The following is a 23,470-nucleotide window of genomic DNA, read 5'->3' as shown; positions in this document are numbered from 1 at the left end:
CGAATTTTTAATTCAACTAAAAAGGACAATAACGATGTTTGATTTCTAAGGAAGTTAAAAAGAAAATATATTTTAAAAGAAAAATAGTTCAAAAAAATAATTTTAAGAGATAAAAATAATTTGAAAATAATTAAAATTTTAAATAAAAAAGCCCAGCCCATGTCAATGACTGAATTAATAAGAATCATAATCATCCCTCTACTCTACTCTCTCACTCTACTCTCTCTCATAAAGAGGGCAGACTTAGCCGCCTCTAGTACTCTGCAGGTACTGCCTCTCTCTGCTCCTTGCTCTCCATCCCTCCTACAACCCTCAGCCTCCGACGTCTCTACCATCTGTCCTCACACACACAGATACATAGATATATTTATATATATCGCCCCAGCTGCAGGTAATATTTTTGTACTCACTCTTGTTCTATCCGTTTGCTTTCTCCCAATCCCTCGTTTGGTTCCCGAGGAAATATACTGACAATGAAGCAAATATGAATGTTTGATTCTTGCGTTTTTCAAATAATGAATTAACGATTGTTGCTCTTGGCTCAGTTGATTGAAAAGTTATATGTATATATGTATGTATATGTATATAGCGTCTTTCGGTTGTCTGCAAAATGACGAAATGGAAGGTTGAATAATTTTTTTGTTTTCATTTTCTATCAATTTCTTGGCAGCCAAACGGGAATTAATTGTTTACCCGTTTATATAATGGCTGTATTTTGCAAGAGAATGCTTTCGTGACCTATTTTAGAATTTTTCTTGAAATTTGTGTCTTTTCCATTAATCTTTGTTCAAGTTCGTATGCATTTTTAATTAGTAGGAAAGATGGAGGCTTTCCATGTTTTCGAATTGGGTATCATATGATAATGGCTGGAGCAAGTGCTTATTGCTTGAGCAAGTGCTTATGACTTGGGCATCTTGACAATATTATCAGAATAGGGGGTGAAAATGGCTGGAAAGTCGAATAAAGGGAGGAACCGTAGAGGTGCGAGCAATGCTGTGGTCCCATCTGATGCTCCTGTGAAAGATAACTCAAGCGCTTCAGAGCCCATTAAAGCCGAAGACAATGGTGTTCCAGCTGTTGAAGAGTCAACTGATGCTAGTCTGGAGGTAAAGGAGTCTGAAACAGAAAATTCAATCAGCCATACTAAGCAAGGTGAATTTAGTATTTGGGCCTTCAAATATTTATTTCTGGAAAAGACTTCTTGTTGATATGCCATTCCCATGTTCAACATTTTGTCTGATCTTTACAATGTCCTATTTTCTTTTCAGTAGAACAAAAATTTTACCACATGAAAGAAGCAATGTAGATGCCAACATACATAAACATGTAGACATTTACTTAAACTCACATGTGTGCATGCATCTGCAGGTACTCGTATACTCTAATCATGTTTGCCTAGATAATTTGGATAGATAGAAAAATAGTTACATTTCTTGGTAAATAACAATTTGATCCAAGAACCAGATACAAAAGACATGTTCTACACTTCATATTTTTGTTGACAATTTTAGGATGAATAGAATTACTTATACAACAACAAGACACGAACATTGCTTGTACATATAGGGAAATGATAAGTTATATATATACATATATGATTGCAGTCACACATGCACACCATATACACATATGTAGCTGCATTCATATTCAACAAAATAAAGGAAGAAGATCAAGAGTGAGGCCTTGTTCTTTCTTTCTTTCTCCCTCCCAAGTGTCTAATTTTGTTGTTGCATTGGTGTCATTGAAAGAAATTTGCTCTGACACAGGATATCAGCGATCTCTGGATTTTTTTACAACAAATGTTATGTGTGCTGAGTTTTTTTTTTTCCTACAAAAAATAAAATATATATATATATATATATATGTGTGTGTGTGTTTGACACTTCTTTAGAGGCAATTCCAATGCATTACTTTAGCTGGATTCCCTTAGTTTTGAGCAAATAACAACTGAATTTCTTCGGAGTAAAAGTTCATGGTTGAATGCTCATATAGCTTGCCTGTCAAGAGTATTTCCCTTCAATAGCAATTTGTATTTATGTCTTTTATTATCATTAGCAGAACCTTTAGTTTTCTCATTTGGTTATCGAAAAAGCCGTCTATCTCATTCTGATAATCCATGACCGTGAGAGTGCAGGTGACCTTCATCTGTACCCAGTTTCTGTCAAGACACAAAGTGGCGAGAAGCTTGAGCTACAAGTGAGTTAATTTTGATTGCTATTAATATAATTTTTTATTTAATTGGCTGCAAAATGCAAAAGGTAATGCAATTTGAGCACCTTTTCTCATATTTAGTTGACACATCTAATAGTTCAACTACAGAAATTGAGATGTCTATGTCTCCTTAGTTAGATATTTTGTGTCCTTCCACTGTCACGTTTTGTTTGACTGTATCCATTATAATTTCCAGTTGAACCCAGGAGACTCTGTTATGGATATAAGACAATTTCTGCTTGATGCGCCAGAGACATGTTTCTTCACATGTTATGACTTATTGCTACACACAAAGGATGGCTCCACTCATCATTTGGAAGACTTTAATGAAATTTCTGAAGTTGCTGATATTACCATTGGTGGCTGTTCCTTGGAGATGGTTCCTGGTATACTACCTCTCTGTTGCTTTGGGGTTCCAAGTCTTAAAAAGGATCTTCTAATGTAAATATATTTTTTGGCAGCTTTATATGATGATAGATCTATACGGGCTCATGTTCATCGTACGAGAGAATTGCTTTCCCTTTCTACACTTCATGCGTCACTATCGACATCACTTGCATTACAGTATGAGACTGCACAAAACAAAGTGGCGAGCCCTGGAGGTTTGAGATATAGTTCATTTAACATTAAGTCATAATCTTCTCATTTATCTTACCTGTTATCGACATTTGGAAGTGGTTTAACTTGGCACTCCTGTAATTCTATTTGATCTAGATACTGTGAAAACTGAGGTCCCAGAGCTTGATGGTTTGGGTTTTATGGAGGACATTGCTGGTTCATTGAGCAATTTGCTATCTTCACCCTCAAAAGAGATCAAATGCGTGGAGAGTATGGTGTTTTCATCCTTCAATCCTCCACCAAGCTATAGAAGGTGAACCATGACATCTCTTACTTGCATCTGATAACATAAAGATAATTTCCCCCTAGAAAATGTCTTAACTATGTACTGTTTGGTATTTTTGTTGTCAGGCTTGTTGGGGATTTGATTTATTTGGATGTAGTAACATTGGAGGGTAATAAACACTGCATTACTGGGACTACAAAAATGTTCTATGTCAATTCGAGCACGGGGAACACCCTTGACCCTAAGCTGAGTAAAAGTAATTCGGAAGCAACCACACTTGTTGGACTTTTGCAAAAGATTAGCTCTAAGTTCAAGAAAGGTACTATAAATGGTTTATACATTATTTACCTGTATTATTTATTTATTTTTTAAATTTTGAAGCATACAGATGTTTGATTAATTATCTTCTACTGTTTCCCATTTGAAGCTTTTCGTGAAATTTTGGAGTGGAGGGCATCTGCACATCCTTTTGAAAATGTGCAGTCTTTATTGCCACCAAATTCATGGCTAGGGTTGTATCCAGTTCCAGGTTAGTTGAACTTAATTGTACTTGAATTTTTACTTCAAATGAGGATCTTTGGGTGGTAGAAGGTGGCACTCTCCTTGGGCAAACTTTTATCTCATATTTAGCATATTTAGCAGTCTGGCCAATTGGCTGGTTGCCTCTTTCAGGCGTTTCTGCTACTGATGAAGATTACTGTACTATGAATTCTTCCCTTAAATATAAAGGAAATAAATTATAACGATTTTAAGTTTAACTCTTTGTGTTGGTTTGGTATATATTGGATGTGAAACCTGCCTTGGTTATGATACTTGAGCATGATCATTGTTTCTTGTTGTTTTTAAGCTGCCATTATATCTGACTTTGCCTTCAATTTAGAGTTCAACAAATTCTCAGTCATAATTCTGTATGTTTTCTTTGTCTGGAACCTTTTGCAAAATTCTTGTCAGCTCGTTTTCTTTTTCTCATGTCTTTTGTGACTATGAATAATCCACAAATGACAACGAATTTCACCATAATCATTCTTAAAGTAGGAATATTTAACCACATTACATGCAAATCATTTTCAGTTTGTGGTCAATATTCTTGTTTCTCTATTTTGACTATTGCAACTTAATTGTAGGGTGTTGTTTTCTAAGGTTGTCTTGTTCATGTATTTGTTACTTATGACACTATTATAGGGCATAACGAAGTTGGTTTTCTGAGTTTCCTTGATGTTATGCTTTATCTTTACATATAAATACATTTTAAGGGATCTTCTATTGTCAGATCACAAGCGTGATGCAGCTAGAGCAGAGGATTCCCTTACTCTTTCATATGGGAGTGAGCTAATTGGCATGCAAAGGGATTGGAATGAGGAGTTGCAATCTTGTAGGGAATTTCCGCATACAACTCCTCAGGAAAGGTAATGATTTCCGGTAAAATATTGGGTTCTAATCTAGTTATGTATGTCCTTTATAATTTTCCGGTAATTATTGTCACTCAAGGTTTTGTGTTTTATATTGTGTCTTTATCTCTCACAAAGTCCTTATTTTGCAGAATTTTGCGGGATAGGGCTCTGTACAAAGTGACTTCAGACTTTGTTGATGCAGCTATTAGTGGTGCTATTGGAGTTATTAGTAGATGCATACCTCCTATAAACCCAACCGATCCAGAGTGCTTCCACATGTGAGACTGACCTGAAACAGATTACCTTAATTTTCTTAGTAATGCTATACTTGAAGACTTTCAGTTAGGACATTATGTCTATGAATCACTTTGTCAGCTGCCTAAATGGCGAGTAGTTTTGTGTTAATAACTGTAACTCTGTAAAAACAATGTCACAGCTCCTCAGTATGCTAATTATTGCTACCTTTTAATTGCCTTTTATTGAAATAATTTTTTCAGCTGTGTAGGCTAATTAGATCCCACTATACCGTAATTCTGCTGATATTGGCAATATGTTATACATATTTGGTTTGTGCACATGCATACATGTATTTTGATTCGCTTTTCCTATAGGGGGCACATCATTTCCATTTGAGGGTTTCTGCATTGAATTTGAACTTTGAGGCTCTGCTTTAAGTTATCTCGATATATTAGACATGCTTGTTTTGATAGATTTTGGTACTCATGTACTTCCCAGGAAATATATTTCTTAAGCATATGGTTGTAACTTTGATTTTCATTGCATGTGCATGCATATTATGATGATAGATTAAATTACAATCATATGTTCAATGTCTATTGAATTGATATAAGATTTTGGTCTTTTTGGCTCTAGGTATGTTCACAATAATATATTCTTCAGTTTTGCTGTTGATGCGGACCTTGAGCAGCTGTCTAAGAAACATGCATCGTATTCTAGTCCAAAGATAGGGGCCACTGGTTTTTTACACAGTTCTGAGAAGGCTCCTGACAGTTTGTTGCATGGAGAGAGTGCAATTCCCAATGGAGAAAAATGCAAAGGATCAAGTACGGTTGATGATGCCACTGAATCCTCTACTGATGTTTCTGCCGATACTCAATTGGGTGAAACTGAGCAGGCTACTTATGCTTCTGCAAATAATGATTTGAAAGGCACCAAGGCGTACCAGGAAGCTGATGTCTCTGGACTTTATAATCTTGCTATGGTCATAATCGATTACAGGGGGCACAGAGTAATAGCTCAGGTGTGCCTCGAATCTGATGTTCTTTCTATGTTTTATAACTTTGTTACTCTTATAGAAATTGGTATTCTTAAGGCTATAGCTACCAAGTTGCAAACATCATGGTTTTTAGAAGCAAAATTGTCTATTACAGCCTGAGCTTATCTCTCATACCCCCCCCCTGGCTACACACCCCTATGTGCATGTGCATTTGTCTTTCTCTTATTAATTTTATTTGTATTATATATCCGGTGATAGTTTTGCTACTAAAATCTATCTTTAGGATTCTTGAAATCCAAAACTGTTGAAAAAGTAGTTATTGTTAAAGTTGCCTTTCTAATTACTGAATTTATTGATTCTATCATTCACAACAAATTTTTTTTTTTTTTTTTTTTTTTCTTATTGCCATGCTTGCTATAGATAATTTTTTTTTTTTTTTTCACTCTTTTTTGGTTTTTTAATAAGGAACAACTTTTGCTATCTGATTGCTCTCTCCTTATTCTATCTCTAACTCATTGGCATTGACACCAGAGTGTTTTACCGGGCATTCTTCAAGGGGATAAATCAGACTCTCTTCTGTACGGTTCTGTTGATAATGGCAAGAAAATATGCTGGAATGAAGAGTTTCATTCCAAGGTGAGGATTTGAAGCTTAGCATATTATATGATGCTGCCAAATGTACCATATTTTGATTTTTTTTTTATAATCATAAAACTGCTTTCTTTCTTTGTAAAACAGGACTTTATTGTGCAATTTCTAAGATTTTATTATGTTTAGGTGGTGGAAGCAGCTAAGCGCCTTCATCTGAAAGAGCATACAGTCCTGGATGGATCTGGAAATGTTTTCAGATTGGCTGCACCGGTGGAATGCAAGGGTATTGTTGGTAGTGATGACAGGTAAATATCTTTTTCCGCATACGTTTGGATTCTTCTGTGTGATGTTTGACTTCTCAGAACTCCTGTGTTGATAGCTTCCTCCAAAAGAATCTCTATCTATTTGTTGAATATTTATTCATGCAATCAAGAATTTACATTCATATAGATCTAACTTAATACACTTGTTTTAACTCTGCTCCTCCCTATTTCAGGCATTATCTCCTCGACTTGATGAGAGTGACTCCTCGTGATGCAAATTTCACTGGATCTGGGTCCAGATTTTGTATCTTGAGGCCAGAACTAATTACTGTCTATTCCCAGGTAAGATAATAATACCTTATATCAGTACTATATTTGAATTTTTTTTTTCATAAGTTTCTAAATATGAGCCTTTTGTGTATTGGGAGAAGGCCCAAGCTGCTGAGAAACCAAAGTCTAAGTCTAAAGATGGAGAAGGTATTATCACCACTGATTCTTCAATCATCACTGATGCTAAGCAGGTAAAATTTAGCCGATTCAACTGCAGTTTATAGAGTTTATGAACGTTGCAATTTTTGTTAGACTTGTTTCTGCATTTTCAGTATGTTTGTAAAGTTTAGTCGTTGATTTTTTATGTCTTATTGGTCCCTATTTGACGGGAAAGGGGGTTTTACATATCTTTTGGAGTTGGTAATAATTCCCATAGTATGTTAATAGTGTTAAAGGTACACTTATCATCTGTTTGGACAGTATGATTTTTTATCCATTTCCCAATGGACCTTAAAGTAATTTGGGTGATGTGGCTCTTTGGATGGCTCTTCACAGGACATAACGGAAGAAGGGAAGGCCACAGATGCACAAGAAAGTGCATCTCCAGCTCCACACACTGATAGCTCTGATCCATGTGAAGAAATTCTTTTTAACCCTAATGTCTTCACTGAGTTTAAGTTGGCTGGAAATGAGGAGGTGTGGTTTTTTACTTTGAAATTTTTTTCAGTGGGTTTGAACATGTATCCATTTATTTGTTTTCTTTTTTCCAGGAGATAGCAGAAGATGAAGGAAATGTGAGGAAAGCCAGTTTGTATCTTACAGATGTTGTGCTTCCAAAATTTATACAAGACCTCTGCACGCTTGAAGTATCACCTATGGACGGGCAGACACTAACTGAAGCACTCCATGCTCATGGAATTAATGTTCGCTATATTGGAAAAGTAAGCATTATGGCTTTAATTAATACTTCTAACTTTTGTAAGTATTGATGGATAGAAACTGTGGAAGTAGTCCTTTTTCTTTTCCTTTTGAGGTTTTGCATAAAATGTAACAAACAAGGTCTGATGACTTATGTGATTGGGATAGTGTATTTGATGCATTTTGGATTATTTTAACAGGTGGCTGATGGGACCAGACATTTACCTCATCTTTGGGATCTTTGCTCCAATGAGATAATGGTTAGATCTGCCAAGCACATTCTCAAGGTGATAGGCATTTCCTTATCTGCTTGATCTGATATTATCACATTCTTTTTATTTTATAAAAACTGAGGTGTTGTCTTGTTGGCACCAGGAAATGTGGCACATTACAATGTTATTGCCGTAAAATCTACGTGACTATAAACTAACTTATTTGGTTCAGTTCTCTAGGAGGGACACAACTCCTATGATGTCAGATTTAATTGAGTGCAGACCAATGATGCTTACGTGACTTAGATTCTATAGGAGTGGGGAACTTGACCTCTCGGGTACTTCCGTTATGTGATATATTTTTCTGGACCAATGCTTTAGCTGGAAATGTCTGCTCATTTTCCTTTTATGATATTCCTTGCTATTTTATAAGAGAGTAAAAATTATCCTGTTGAGGACCAGGAAATGTGGCGTCTTACAGCATGTTACTGCCATAAAACCTTTGTTGTTGGTCATTAATGAAGCAGTTTGATTCAGGTTGCAGTTGAGAATGTAGATCGTAATGCATGTACTTAGATACTTTAATGGCGGGGAACCTGTCCCGTAAAGGACTTCAGTAGTGTGATATATTTTCTTTAGATTTATGCTGAAGTTGTAAATGGATAGTTTGTGCATTGAGTTGTTGCTTAATTACATAGACGGTTTTGGCTAAGAAATATCCTTTCAAGTTTCCCGTCTGACCATTAAACAGCATCCATTTGGCTGTTACAGTTTTGGAATTTTTATGCGTCGTATTTGCTTTCCTGCAAAGCAGTTTGTACATTTGTTTTACTTTAATTTGAGCTGCAACTTTTCATGATTGATGCCTACTGTTTGTAATTGAGCTCCTATATTCTGGGACATCCATTGGAAACTATCAATTCTTGCGAGAGCTTGTTGCTTGTTTGTGCCTATTTGTACTTTGACGCTATTATTTTGGACCAAGGACATGATTGGGAAACAGTTGACTTGGATAGGTTATATATATTATAGGTGTTAAATATCGTTTTAGTTCCATCCTTTTGGCTTTCAAAATTATTGTCCAGTAACAGTAAAAAGTAAAAAACATTGAGGTCCTTGATGTTTGGTGGAAAGTGGTTCATGGTTTTCTTATTCTGCAGGATGCCTTGAGAGAAACAGACGATCATGATATTGGGCCCGCAATCACCCATTTCTTCAACTGTTTCTTTGGAAGCTGTCAAGCAGTTGGCTCAAAAGTCACTGCTAATAATATGCAGTCTAGAACACCCAAAAAAGTAAGTCTCATAGAATTTAATAGTACCAACCGATTGAAAAAATAATTTTTTGTCAAATTGTTTTCTTAGTTACAAGTTATAACTTATCTGTACAACTTCATGGCAATTCTCATCTAATTTTATCTGTCATCCTTTAATGCTCATCTGAGAACTCTTTTGCAATCAGAAACTGAAGCTATATGCATTTGAATATTAATTTTTAACTTTTGGAGAAACATAAAATTGTACCAAGTAAATCAGAGAAAATTTCGTTTATTAATTGAAAATTGTTGAGCAGGGTTTGTGACTTCAAGTTCCTTTATCTTCAGGAACAAACAGGACAGAAATCTCCAGGAAAATCGTCCAAGGGTCAAGGAAAATTGAAGGATGGAGCATCTGCTAGAAAGAGTCGATCCTCATTTATGCTTGCTAGCTCAGAAACTCTATGGTCCGACATTCAAGAATTCGCAAAACTCAAATATCAGGTATTAAGTATCAATATTATTGGACTGTCCTGGAGAAATTAGATTTCGTTTAATAATTTTTTGATGGATGTTCATACATGAACTTTTTGGCATGAGGAATTTGCATTTGCTTGATTTTTTCTATTGGTCGCCTATTTCTTTGAGTTTGTCTGCTTCTGCACCCACCTCTTCAACAGGTTACATATTTTTGAAAAATATAAGCACTTCATGGGGACCTGGTGATTTTATTTCAAATAATTTATCATTTGTGGTATGGGAACATTTTTCCATATTTTTAATGGCGTTTTACCATTTCCTGAGCTATATAAATTAAAATGAACTTATATATGGTTGGTGGATCTTCATGTTTATTACTTGATCCTCATATTTTACCTTTGAGTGGTGTGTATCGTTATATATTTTACCTAGTTTCCCATTGTTGATAGTTTGAGTTGCCGGAGGATGCTAGGATGCATGTAAAGAAAGATTCTGTTATACGTAATCTTTGCCAAAAGGTAACTCTGAATTCTTCTTGTCCAATGTACTTGATTGTTACTCAAATTTGTTTCAATATCAATTGAGCTTCTAAATGGCCAACAACTTAACTTTGATTTCATTTTGCAGATGGGCATTACAATTGCAGCTCGCAGATATGATCTTAACTCTGTAGCACCCTTCCAAATGTCAGATATCTTAAATCTTCAACCTGTAGTGAAACACTCAGTTCCTGTGTGTTCAGAAGCTAAGGATCTTGTGGAAACAGGAAAGATCCAACTGGCTGAGGTATGCACTTTATTGCGTGTCATTATAGCATCAGGTTCCAGATGTGAGGAAAAGTTCTCGACCAGAATAGACTTGTTGATGAGAAACTTGAAGTCAAAGCTAATTCTCAAAGATGATCAAGACTGACTTAAAAAGTTATATTAAAATTTAGAATATAACGTAGCATTTCTGGGTGTATATTTTTGTATGTTCTAGTTCTGGGATATCTACCATGAATATAAAGATGGCATAGGTTTTTATATTTAAATATAAAGATGCTGCATTTACCATGAAAATAAATATATTTCAATTCTGGAATTTTCTGAAATATAAAGCAGCATTTCAACTTTCAAGATGTTGGTGGGATTTTTATTAATTTGGAACTCTTCACCATAAGAATCTATAAAGATCTTCTATCAGTTAATTGTTGTCAATGACTCAACACCATGTTCCAATACTGATTGGTTTAATTATTTACTCTATACTTTTGTTTTCCTTCTAGGGAATGTTAAGTGAAGCCTACACATTATTTACTGAGGCATTTTCGATACTTCAGCAGGTAACTAATATTATTTGGTTGTTCTTAAACTTTCCTCAATGCGTCTATGTCTAGCACTATTATATCCTTTTTGTGATTTCAGGTTACTGGTCCAATGCATCGGGAGGTTGCTAACTGCTGTCGGTATGCATATCCTCTTTATACTTTTCAGCAGATTTTTTGTATTTATAATTAGATATTCATGATGCTGATAACATTTGAGCTAAGTATTTGCTGCGTTGAGTTTCAGGTATCTTGCCATGGTTCTGTATCATGCAGGAGACATGGCTGGAGCCATAATGCAACAGCATAAGGAACTAATTATAAATGAACGCTGCTTGGGCCTAGACCACCCTGACACTGCTCACAGGTATTGCTTTTGGTGTTTATACCTGTTTCAGTAGCTAAGATGGTGGTTGCATGTATATATTTTGAACTTAATTTTCCCGTTAGTCTTTTATTTTCTGACAGTATAACATAAACTCAAACTGTTAATTATTGAAATTCTTGATTGGTTGCTCTTTTGAGGAGTACATTATTGAAATTCGTGATTTGTTACTCTTTCGAGGATTACTATGAAGATTGTCACTGTACCTTTTTCTTAAGATGTGTTAATATTGGAATCTTGATGAGATTGTTTGTGTTTTGACATTTTGATTTACGGTGACTTATGAAAGTACCCATCCTATATTCTTATAGTGGATGTAATGTCATAATCAGTTTAAAAATTCTTTTATCTTGCATGAGAAGGTTGTTTTCTCTTTAAATATTAATTGGTTTATTTGTGTTTTTGTGTTAACCTGTATAGTACTAAACAGTGTTCACACACTTGCCTATCATGGTTGATATTATTCTTTCTCTTTCTCACTCCTTTCTTTTTCTGAATCTGATGCTCTCCTTGTCTTTGCAACTTTGCTACTGCAGCTATGGAAATATGGCTCTTTTCTACCATGGACTCAACCAGACAGAACTCGCACTACGGCACATGTCGAGGGCATTGCTCCTGCTAAGTTTGTCATCTGGACCAGATCACCCTGATGTTGCTGCAACTTTCATTAATGTCGCTATGATGTATCAAGATCTTGGGAAGATGGATACTGCTCTTCGATATTTGCAAGAGGCCCTGAAAAAAAATGAAAGGCTTCTTGGGGAGGAACACATCCAGACTGCTGTATGCTATCATGCACTTGCTATTGCATTTAATTGTATGGGTGCCTTCAAGCTCTCTCACCAGGTATGTTGTGGAAGAGTTGTCTTTTTAATGTAATTTCACTTGAACAATCTCATTCCATACACTGGGCAACTTTAGAGTGCAATTAACATTTTATAACATTTGGTGTGGCAGCATGAAAAGAAAACCTATGACATACTTGTCAAACAATTGGGCGAGGAGGATTCTAGAACACGTGACTCTCAAAACTGGATGAAGACATTTAAGATGCGTGAGCTACAGGTAAGTGGATGGCATCCTTTAGTAGCTTGCACAGTGAAAACATATTGAAGGGTGATTGCATAATATATGTACTTTAGTAGTATTTGTTTCTGATTCCTAAATTTATTTGTATCTTGTTCCAATAGATGAATGCACAAAAGCAAAAAGGTCAAGCTTTGAGTGCTGCTTCAGCTCAAAAGGCAATTGACATCTTGAAGGTACTTTGGATTTCTTCTTTTTGCTTATAAATTTGAAATTTTGTTCAATTGAAGGATAATTGGTGTGTTTCCTAAGTCATGGTCTCATCGTTACATTTCTCCTATTTCTGTTCTACATCTTTTCATATTTCTAATTATTTGTGAAGGACACAAAAAGGCCCAATAAACCTAGTCCGTCTACTAATGCTTCCGTTCATAAAATATTCTGATGTATTGTCGGAATATTTTATCAGAAAAGAAGAATAAGAGGAACTGTGGGTAACGTCTTGAAAGAAGAATATGGAGAGATTTGTGTAATATTGCCACCATAGTGATCCTTAAACTGCTAAACCATGCTGCTTTGTGTCTGGGTTATAATTTACACCAAGAATCTTGATTTCCAATTAATAGTTTACTTTGCCTGTCAGGCTCATCCTGACTTGATGCAGGCATTCCAGTCTGCTGCCAAATCCGGTGGGTCTGGGAGCTCTAACCCCTCCGTCAACAAATCTCTTAATGCTGCAATAATTGGTGATACTCTTCCAAGAGGTAGGGGAGTTGATGAGAGGGCTGCTCGTGCAGCAGCTGAAGTCAGGAGGAAGGCAGCAGCAAGGGGCCTCTTGGTACGCCCACACGGTGTTCCAGTCCAAGCCTTGCCTCCACTTACTCAGTTCCTCGATATCATCAACTCAGGTGCGACCCCACCAGTTGCTGCAGAAAATGGAGAAACCGATGGAGCGAAGGAAGCCAATAGTCATCCTGCAAATGGCTCAGCTGATGTGAAACAAGAGCAAGCAACAGCGGAGCAGGAAGCTCAGCCTCCCGTTGGATTGGGCAAAGGCTTAGCAACACTGGACGGCAAGAAACAGAAATCGAAAAGCAAAGCCGCATCTTGAAATTTTGAGCATCAAAGTTTTATTGATCGACACCAAGGTGGGTTTTCATTGCGAGGTTTTGATATTTTGAGGTAAGAATATTTTCTGTTGGTTTTGAGGATTAGAAACTAGTCCAAGGAATTTGTGGAGCAAATCGGTTCAATATAATTTGCCCTAGTACGTCAGGATGGAAAATTTCAATTGACATGTTTTTACGTTTATTTGAAAGCAGTCCCCTCTATGACATGTAAAACTGCCTTGATTATTTTCCTGATTGAGGATTAATCAGCCTTCAGTTCCCTCGGTTGTTTCTGTGCTTCAAAAATGAAATAAATTGAAGGGCATTTGACAAAGGTCTGCAAATTGTTTGTTCATCATATGCTTGATAAATTATTTTCGGAGCCGGAAACTTGGCGGATTGTAGTTTTTTTATTTGACTTGTATCGTCTTGTTTGGATTTATAAACGTAGATCATAACTTCGTCTAAGCTCTATATCACTGTTATGTTTGAAATCCCAATTGGATTAAACTTTGGTGAACAAGCTAGATGGCCGCAGGCCCGCAGTACAACCACCAACATGCATATGCCCTTTCCATCGTTGCCGGCACCATCACACTACACTTTTGGCCTCACCCGACCACGTTATCACTAGCAGCATCCAGAAAACACATCCAATCGTACCACTTTTTGAATTTTGATGAACTACATCACTAATGTGGTAGGTAGTATCGATAACTACTTACACTTAAATGAGCAAAAAAATTGATGAAACGAGTGTAAACGGTTCAAGATTCAGAGTCTTGCATTACTTGGAGGAACGCTCCCAAACTATGAAGAGGAGAGCATGCTTTATCAAATTGAATGGTTTTCAAGGACATGGTTCTCACTTCTCAAAGAAAGAAGAAGGTTTATAGAGCTTACTGTTGTTACGCTCAAACACAACTCTACATGTCACATTTGTGGACATCGTGTAACAGTGGCATGCCTATTCTCTGAGCCATCTCGTGGCATTGAGGCCGAAAGCAATGCGAGACAAATACGTGCTGAACCCAATCAAGTTTTGTCCGAATTTTGACGTCAGCACACCATATATGTACTCGACGCTTTTCCTCATCTTTCAAAACCTACAAAAAGTAATTAAAACACTTTCTTTTTAGTATATACGTAAGTTAATAGTAATTAGTAAATCAATTCTGAAAAACAGGTAGAACCTCAGACCTTTCAAACTTGTTGAAACTTGTCTTCTGCATAAATAAATTTCACACGTTGTATCAAAATGAAGAAACAATGGCATGATATTCCAATCCTCTTTTTTTACAGATTGCAACAAAGGGAATCCATTTCTTCCAAATTCGAAAATCGTAAGAAACGAAAAGAGGGTTTGTGTTTGAGATACCACTGTTGTTCCTGAACGCACTTGGTGTGTTTGACACTGCTGATGATTACTTGCAACCTTCATCATATGGGACTCGCTTATAAGAAAGGCATTGATCCTTTATATGCCTCATGTTGATTAGCTGCCACTTGTGCTTCCTTTCTCTTGCTTTCTGATAACCTTGCCCTGCCCTAATCTCATTGATGCAAACCTTGAAGCTTCAACACGCGTTTTCTTCATACAGCAAGTTGTTCAACCTCGAGTTCGCCTCAGGTGAATGAGTGGCCGCTGCAAGTTGTTCAACCTCAAGTTCGCCTCAGGTGAATGAGTGGATGCTGAATCCTATCACCACGGAGCTTGTATTTTGCAAGTTCATCAAACAAATATTGCTTCAGTGCCAAAAGTTTGAGAATTTGGTGCATCATTTTCGACATATTATTTCTGTACGTAACTCGTAAAACAATCTTCAATTCTTTTGTGATCGCGTGCTGCGACTGTTGTTAATCAACTCACATGTCCTGCATTGCTTCTCACATACTTGCGAGGAAAACATTTCAATCTCATTAAGGGATATATCTGTCCAATACACTTGTGGTAAAAATAATTAGGGACAACAAGAAACCCATTATCATTGTGAGATTATAAGTCAGAATATATGTACATTGCCGCAAAATTACTGCACGATGATCACCGATCAGGCGACCACCTCGCCTAAATGACAAAGTACGAATTATGACTCGACGGGTAAAAATTATTACATAACCTTACAAATAGAAGTGGCTCAATTGGAACCTAAAACAACTCCAATCCTTTACCAGAATGGTCTGGGTGGATCCTTTTGTCTACCTTTACTATCATTCCTTGTCCTTCCAGCTATCATCTAAACCAAGAAACCCTCTCCACGCTAATCTCATCAAGATGCACCCGCGGCTGCATGCTTACCATATTCCCCCTGTTCTTCTTTGGCAAACTCTTCAATTAATTCGCGTTGCCTTTGAGTCAGATTCCTGCATAGTTACATGTCTCAAGTTAATAAAGATAAAACACTGGCTCAAAGAGTTTTTATGGTCAAAACAGAGGTTACCATTAAGTTTTATAAAAAACCAAAAATAGGCTATACTAACAGAAGTCGTTTGGAACCACGAAAACTTACGTTGGAATGCTGACATTGAAATTCACGTATTGATCACCAAATGTATAAGAGTTCCTTGTCTTTATCCCTGTTATACATCCCCAGTAAGTTAAGTGAGAAATGACCTTGTTCTATTCACATCGAGGGGAGATTAATAAGTTAAATTTTCATACAATATTACTAAATTGCAAAACAACATAGACACGCCTTTACATAAGCCAAATTATGAATAATAAAATATAAAACTAGAGCACATTAAATGTCAGCTATAATCAGATAAGACTTAAACTTTAACCCGCATCACCAGTCCCCAACCCAGCTTGCTCAATGCTCACTCAAGCATAAGAAACATCAAAATTTTCTTTCTGCTGATTTTGCTCTGCTTTCAATAAAAGAAGAGGTTGACCGGAGATTCAACTCCGAACTTTCAAGAGCAGAAACTTACCACTTACAATAACCTATTAACCAATTCCTAATCCAACTTGTTTCTTCATAGAGTTAATGAGGAAAGTGGGGAAGTCAAATTCTTATCAGAGCGAGAAAATTAACCTATAAAGAGTAATTCGACTGCCTTACCTTTCTTCTTCAAGACTACCTTCTGACCAGGTTGGGTGCCAGCACGAACCTGCAGACAAGAAAGCAATGTGAACTATGCCACCGTTGATTATATAACAGTATCTAAACTTGAGTCATTTCCACTTGTACACGAGTTGTCGAAGAATGAGTTCCAAAGCAAACCTTTAATACAACATCGCCTGTGAGAGTTGGGACCTGGATAGTTCCTCCCAAAATTGCCTGCAAAGAAGTATTCACTAAACCTCAGTATGCCAATACAATCATGTTTCCCAATAATGGTATTCAGTTGTAAGAAAAGGCACAGTTGATAACTCCTCAAAACCAGCATACAATAATAATTAGTCTGCATAGAAACATATTAACTTTCAACAGCACAATACACATAAAAACTGAACAGACAATTTAGCTTGTTGGTGCCTCTGAGGCAATAAGATTCTGATACCTCACTATACAGGATTTTCTGTTATTAAAGCCCATTAATTTCCCGAGAACTGAAAAATTTAAGCAGTACCTGAGTTATACTGAGAACAGCATCTACATGAATGTCTGCACCTTCTCTACGGAAAACTGGGTCTTCCCTAACCTGCAAATAGATTTAAGATGTAAATTAATGAAAAGCAGCTTATACATCCTAAGGACCTGTTCCAGTGTCACCCAGAAAAAATAAATATATATACATATACATACATATATCTCAAGTGGACGCAAGGACATTATCAAGATTAGTAGATCACCTTAATGGTAACAAAAAGATCACCAGGTTGCATTCCATCAGGATCAGCCCCACCGCTACTAAACACTCTTATAGTTTCATTGTCATCAACACCTGCAAATGGAAATAACCAGTCGTCCACTATTACAAAATAAAAAGAAATAAAAAAAGCAGATATAGTAGTTCGAAAATTGGAGAGTCTTGTTGCAAATGATGATTCATAAATGCAGCCATATTTTATTAACAAAATGACAAATGTTCTGTTAATATTTGCAAAGGACAAAAGCAAAGGATTAGGCTTGAGAATCAAGAGTGTGTTTTATTATTTGAATGCGAGCAATGAAATGGAATGACGAAAGGAAGAGCGACAGCATCATAGGTGCTAAGTATCCAACAAAAATTCTGTCATATAGTAAAACACCCTCATTGAAACATTGATAACAATTTAGTACAGAGCCTAACTTGATGCCCAACTCATGGGTGTAACAGTATATGATACGAATGATATAAAAATCAAAAGCATATCAATCTATTGAATAGCTTGATATAAAATGATCAGCAAAACAAATGATCCCTTGAATAACGTAAAAACCACAACGATCACCCATACGCAACCAAATGCCTCAAAATTATAAGAAATACCTGGCATGATGTCTAACTAAAATATAAGAAATACCTGGCATGATGTCTAACTTGACAGACTTCATTCCACTTTTGACCCGTCTTCCATTACACGAATTGCAAAGTTTCTGAAACCAAAAAGTGAATTATTTTACTTCGTGGTAACTCATAATAAAAAATGATTACATAGTCAACATTTTAGACAAAACAGAACAGGATACAACATAAAATTGAGCATAACCATAACAGTATCCAAGGAGATCTAAAAAGGAAAAAATAGCATTGGAAAATAAATTTTTAACACAGCAGATCTCATTGATATGGGCAAGCATGTACAGATTTGTGCAGAAATGTAAGTATCAACTTACATGAATCCATGGGAACATACTAACAATAGAGTTTGAAGTACTCTTATTAAGATACTGCTACTATTCACATATAGGGACATGTCCTCTTCCCCTTTCCTCAGTTCGGTTTTGAACAAAATAGGTGCTTCAGAAGAAAGAGGGATAAAACGAGCACACACACAGCCCGGACACATTTACTTTCCCAAAGGCAAATACTTGATCTCTTTTGTAACTTCAAATCTAAGCAATTATCTTATGACAAACAAAATATAATCATATAGCTAACAATAGCTGACCCAAAAAAAGGGCAACAAATGTATTATGAAGTAACAAGGTTAGAACAGCAGGCAGCAAACAAAGACTAAATATTGAAAAATGAAGACATGAGACATCTGGAGAAAAATATAAACAATCAAACTTATCTGTAGAGGAGTGAAAATGCATTAGTAAAGATAAGATGTGAACCGTACCGGGAAAGTTTTACCAGTCCCCCCACACTGAGAACAAGTTGTCTGCATCCTAAATGGGCCAGTTTGCATGAAAGTCTGGGTATACAGCAAACCATGAGTTAACAAGAGCGGATGACTTGATATCCTTTTTTATTAAAATAAATAAATCAGGTTTATGTTCTTAGAGAAACTAACCATCCCAGACCCTTACAGCGCTTACATGATTCAGGTCTGGTGCCAGGGGGAACACCACTTCCACCTGCAATGATCCACAGAACAATAAGTTAGCTAAAAAGTTTCCTTGCAAACCAATTGGGCAAAAGACAACTACATACTAAGAACATTTCCACAAAAGAAGAGAAGACATTTAGAGGTGAACAAATCAGGCATACCACAGGCTTCACAAGGCACTGCAGCTTGAAATGACACCGTTTTAGCACATCCCTGAACAGCTTCCATGAAGGAAAGTTCCAAAGTAACCTGAGTATTTATAAGAACAGAAATCCATGTCATGAAGCAAATTCTAAAGCACAAATAAATATCAACAACAAAATTGAAGCAGAATGAAACCTTGATGTCTTGACCACCATTTTGACGGAAAATGTTGAAGATCTAATCTCCATCGGAAACAGCGCAACACCAATAACATGCACATACAATCCCAAAATGAAGATAAATTCCCAAAAAAAATGCAAAAGTCAGCAACTTGGGAATGTAGGAAGTATTTTAGAACATATAATATGTCTTCTATGATCATAACATATTAGATAGCATAAGATCACTTAGAAAAGATTCCAAAAATCTTCTGAATACTAAATGGAAAGAGAGATAAGAAAGACTATGTGGAGTGCTGGACCACATCGGCACATCCTCGTCAAGACAAGAACGGGCTCCTTACAAATACTTGACAGGATATACAAATTTCACCAGTTAAGAAAACTAGAATATACAGAATAGTTTAATGAGAAACAGAAAAATGCTAAATTAAGTACTTTCATGGTTGTTCAAAGGAACTAATCCAAAGGCCCTTTTTTCTAGTTCTTCAAAATTCTGATCTCAATTTCCAAAACTCCCAGATGACAAGAATACTAACAAGCAAAAAAACCTGACATAAGGATAGAGTCATTACATTTTCATCAAATATATCTTTAAATGGATTTCTGAAATCATTTGGAAAGCCGTTGCCTTGATTCTCATATGCATCATGGCCCATCTGTAAGAGAATGCTTAATTACATAAGTCATAAAGAAAAGGTACTAATACAAGGAACACGGTTACATAACACAATTCTGAAGGAGGCAACACAATAAATGTACAATACAACTGAAGTCAAGATTCACTTACTTAAAAAGATCATGAAGTTAATGAGTTTAACAGCAGAACATGGACTATAATAGTCTATAACTGCCCCTGACATTGGCCAAAAAAAAAAAAAAAAAAATTCACCAGTATCTTAGGGCCTGTTTGGTATCTAACTTGAGAACAAAACTCAAAATTTTAATTTTTTCTAAAAACACATGTTTTAATTTAAAAATTTTAAATTCAAAACCTTGTTTGGTATGCATTTTCTCAAAACTAATCCAAACAGAAAAAGTCAAACGCCCAGGCGGCCCAGCCCAAGCAATTACCAGACCACGGCATCCCTCCCATCCCCAGCGGCAAAAGACCAATTTCCTAACCACCGCATCCCTCACTTCCCTAGCGGCGACTCCTTTGGCTATTTACCAACTCCTTACTCCAAACTCATGCTGACAGAGGCTAATCATGTTGGTGGTCTCAAACCTGAGATCCAACGACCATAGGGAAGATGTGGTGGTTATGGTGCTATGGTGGTGGCTATGGTGGATGCAAGTGAGAAGAGATAAGATTGACGAGGCAACAGAGAAGAGAGGATTGAAAAGGCGGGAGAGATCAATTTCTCTTGGCCGGAGGGAGAAGGATAGAGGTGGTGGCTATGGTGGACATAAGCGGGAAGGGATTGGAAAGGCAATAGAGAAAAGAGGATTGAAGAGGCAAGAGGGAACGGAGTACATCGAATGGGAGAGAGGAGAGAGGGAGAGAGAGACGGGAGTGATAGTCCATAAAATAAAAAGTCTAAAAACACACTATTTGTGTTTTCAACCAATAGCCCTTGTTTTTAGATATTTTTGAGTTATGGTTTTGAGAATTGTATTCAAATCCACTACCAAACAAGGATTTTAAATTTGTGACTCAAAACCTATTTTTGAGTTAAAAACATTGGATCTAAATCAAATACCAAACAGGCCCTTAGTATCTTTTCAAAGCGGAACATCTGGAACTATAACCATTTTTTGTATCCTAACCTGCAGTACGTCTTCTATGTTTTTTTATAGTTGAAAGAAGTCTTCTATGTTTGTTGAGAAGTACTTTGCATCTTCAGGGGGTAGACAAGCAAAAATTGCTGGAATATATGTTTGATTGCTATTGTTTGATAGTACCCAGAGAATGAATTATAAGGAGTTCTCAACAATCTAAGAAAGTGTTATCCCTATCCAGTTCATTGTCATGTAAAACTACCAAAAGCATTAACTACAAGGTTTTACAAGAAAAATACCAAGGACCCACTACACATCATACTCAGACAGAAGCATTTCATAATGGAACACACAGAGAAGTTAATTTTGAACAAAAATATAGAGCGCATAAATAAAGAATAGAAGTAACACCTGGTCATATTCTTGACGTTTTTCCTCATCTTTCAAAACCTACAATAATAATGAAAACAAGTTCTTTTTAGTCTATTCATAAGTCAATAGTAATTAGTAAATAAATTCTGAAGAAAAATTAAAACCTCATAGGCCTTTTGAACTTCTTGAAACTTCTTTTCTGTATCAGGATCATTTTTATTTGTGTCTGGATGGAGCTTCTTTGCTAGCTGCAAAATAATTAAGGGAGATGAAGGATCAAAGAAAGATGACATTCAGAACAGAAACAATTTAAAATCAAATATGTATTCAAACTACACTACATTGTGAGTACAAATTGAAAAATGACTAAACTTCTAAATATGTAACTAGAAGACACACTAACATTATGCATTATCATGGACGTGTAAGCATCTTATATCTCCTACAGCAGTACTACGATCATACAAGTTTTCTTAGATTCCTAGAAAACAACTCTAAATGTTAATAACAATTTTATAGTTACGGTTTTTATATCTATAGTAAAATATAACTTAATTATATTCCAACATCACAAAGTTATGTCCGGTAGAAGTGGCATTTATTAATTCTACAAGACTTGAGTGAACATATACGTATAGTAGGCATAAAGTGTAGCAAAAACCTACCCCATAATAAGCTTTCTTTATTTCCGAGGAACTCGCATTCTTGCTCACACCAAGTGTCTCGTAGTAGTCTCTCACGGACATAGATGCTGATGCATAAAAGAGTACAAATCTCATAAATAAATTCCACATATTCCCTTTTGTATGCACTACCAAAATGAACAAATAATTGCATGATATTGCAAGAAACTACCTAACAAAGTAATGAAGTCTTTAAGCTCAACCTTTTTTTTTTTTTTTACACATACCATTGATACCAAAGTTTTCTCATAAAAGTGGGTTTTCAACTAAAAGTACACAACATAGACACTGAGTTTCGTGGCACGTCAGAATCAGTCAAGCCTTCAGAATGAGTAAATGATCCTTATAATTGAAATGTGCACAATCGCAAAAACAAGAACATATTTACAAACATATGAACAAATAAACCAAAAATGAAAGCGTATTCATGTGTCTGATACCAGTTCCATGAATTGATCTCGCTGTGAACCAATTTCCCAGCAACCAACTCTTTTTACACACTGCAAAAAAAAGGGAGGGTAAGGGGGAAAAGCAAAGGCAACAAAAACGAGTCAATTAAAGAGGGAAGAAACTTAATGCTCAGTCGATAGAGTAAAATCCCATTTAAACATATTAAAAGAAAAATAACTAAATAAATCCAGAGCTTCGCTTGTTTTCCCTTCAGTAAGATCCGGCAATCATAAAAGGTAACCCATTTCCCAATTCAAAAAAACGAAATAAAGGAGAAGTGGGTTGGTATTTGACATACCATTATTAGTATTAGTATAATCTCCCACTAAAACTCTGGAATTGTTGCAAACCCCAGTCCTGAATGTCCTATAACCACCACCAAACACCCTCCCGTACACCTGGAAGCACCAATTCAACATTGAGAAAGCTAATTAGCCAAAAAAGATATGAAATTTTCAGATTAACCGATTAATTAGCACAAATACAATCGAAAATGATAAAAGATTGTTACAAAAAATTACGATTGAAGAGGAAGGAGAGGGATAATAAATCGTACGGAAGATGAAGGGACGTTGGATGCAAAAGAGCAACGAGCGAGCCAGTGGACAAGCCTGACGCCATTGGAGCGAACCATTTGGAGAAGGAAGAAGCGCCAAAAAAAGATCGAGTCTTTGTGTGGAGATGGGATTTTTTAGGGTTTTTGGCTGGATGGATGATAAACCCTCAAGAAACCCTAGGAGGAAGGTTCTAGGAGGCAGCTGCCCAAGTTAGCAGTTTACGGAGGAGAGAGTAGGAAGGGCCTGGCCCAATTTTGCGGGAGACACTATTCTACTTGCTTGCCAAATAATTGATAATTAATTAATTAGGGTTTTATTTTAAAAATAATAAAAGTGAAATTTATAATTTGGTTGCGCACGTGCGTGTGGTAAGGATCTAATTATGGAGATTTTTTCTAGGATAAATTACACTATCAACTCAGGTTTAAGGTTAACTGTAG

At 36.2% G+C, this 23,470-nt stretch overlaps 2 protein-coding genes across 3 annotated transcripts; one reads left to right on the top strand and one right to left on the bottom strand.

Moving 5' to 3' along the window:
* The first annotated feature begins 202 nt into the window (after positions 1 to 202).
* On the top strand, positions 203 to 13,832 carry LOC103954894 (clustered mitochondria protein). Of its 2 annotated transcripts, none has more exons than XM_018649331.2 (29): positions 203 to 391; positions 936 to 1,152; positions 2,135 to 2,196; positions 2,408 to 2,597; positions 2,673 to 2,813; positions 2,926 to 3,082; positions 3,181 to 3,374; positions 3,483 to 3,584; positions 4,326 to 4,461; positions 4,596 to 4,724; positions 5,320 to 5,707; positions 6,215 to 6,319; positions 6,461 to 6,579; positions 6,771 to 6,879; positions 6,969 to 7,058; positions 7,363 to 7,503; positions 7,578 to 7,748; positions 7,926 to 8,012; positions 9,098 to 9,232; positions 9,541 to 9,696; positions 10,122 to 10,190; positions 10,300 to 10,458; positions 10,940 to 10,996; positions 11,079 to 11,119; positions 11,226 to 11,345; positions 11,900 to 12,209; positions 12,321 to 12,428; positions 12,554 to 12,625; positions 13,033 to 13,832. In XM_018649331.2, the coding sequence occupies exons 2-29, from the start codon at positions 945 to 947 to the stop codon at positions 13,498 to 13,500; spliced, it is 4,224 nt and encodes a 1,407-aa protein (XP_018504847.2). In that variant the 5' UTR covers positions 203 to 391; positions 936 to 944; the 3' UTR covers positions 13,501 to 13,832. The 2 variants fall into 2 exon arrangements, with proteins under 2 accessions (XP_018504847.2, XP_009365026.2); XM_009366751.3 differs by having other exon boundaries at positions 931 to 1,152.
* Positions 13,833 to 15,459: 1,627 nt separating this feature from the next.
* LOC103954895 (chaperone protein dnaJ GFA2, mitochondrial) lies at positions 15,460 to 23,283 on the bottom strand. The gene is made up of 18 exons (XM_048570330.1): positions 23,030 to 23,283; positions 22,772 to 22,871; positions 22,464 to 22,523; positions 22,006 to 22,091; positions 21,505 to 21,588; positions 21,380 to 21,418; positions 19,822 to 19,905; positions 19,263 to 19,304; positions 19,085 to 19,172; positions 18,884 to 18,951; positions 18,714 to 18,788; positions 17,952 to 18,024; positions 17,298 to 17,389; positions 17,075 to 17,146; positions 16,726 to 16,782; positions 16,564 to 16,612; positions 16,009 to 16,075; positions 15,460 to 15,862 (listed from the first exon to the last, which is right to left on the bottom strand). The coding sequence occupies exons 1-18, from the start codon at positions 23,105 to 23,107 to the stop codon at positions 15,769 to 15,771; spliced, it is 1,308 nt and encodes a 435-aa protein (XP_048426287.1). The 5' UTR covers positions 23,108 to 23,283; the 3' UTR covers positions 15,460 to 15,768.
* Positions 23,284 to 23,470: the final 187 nt, after the last annotated feature.

This window comes from the organism of the source record quoted next, unplaced genomic scaffold, assembly GCF_019419815.1.
Source record: "Pyrus x bretschneideri cultivar Hongxiangsu unplaced genomic scaffold, Pyrus_bretschneideri_v1 Contig52, whole genome shotgun sequence".
Lineage (NCBI taxonomy): Eukaryota > Viridiplantae > Streptophyta > Magnoliopsida > Rosales > Rosaceae > Pyrus > Pyrus x bretschneideri.
The sequence above is the reverse complement of the archived record's forward strand: the minus strand, read 5'-3'. Positions and strand labels throughout refer to the sequence as shown.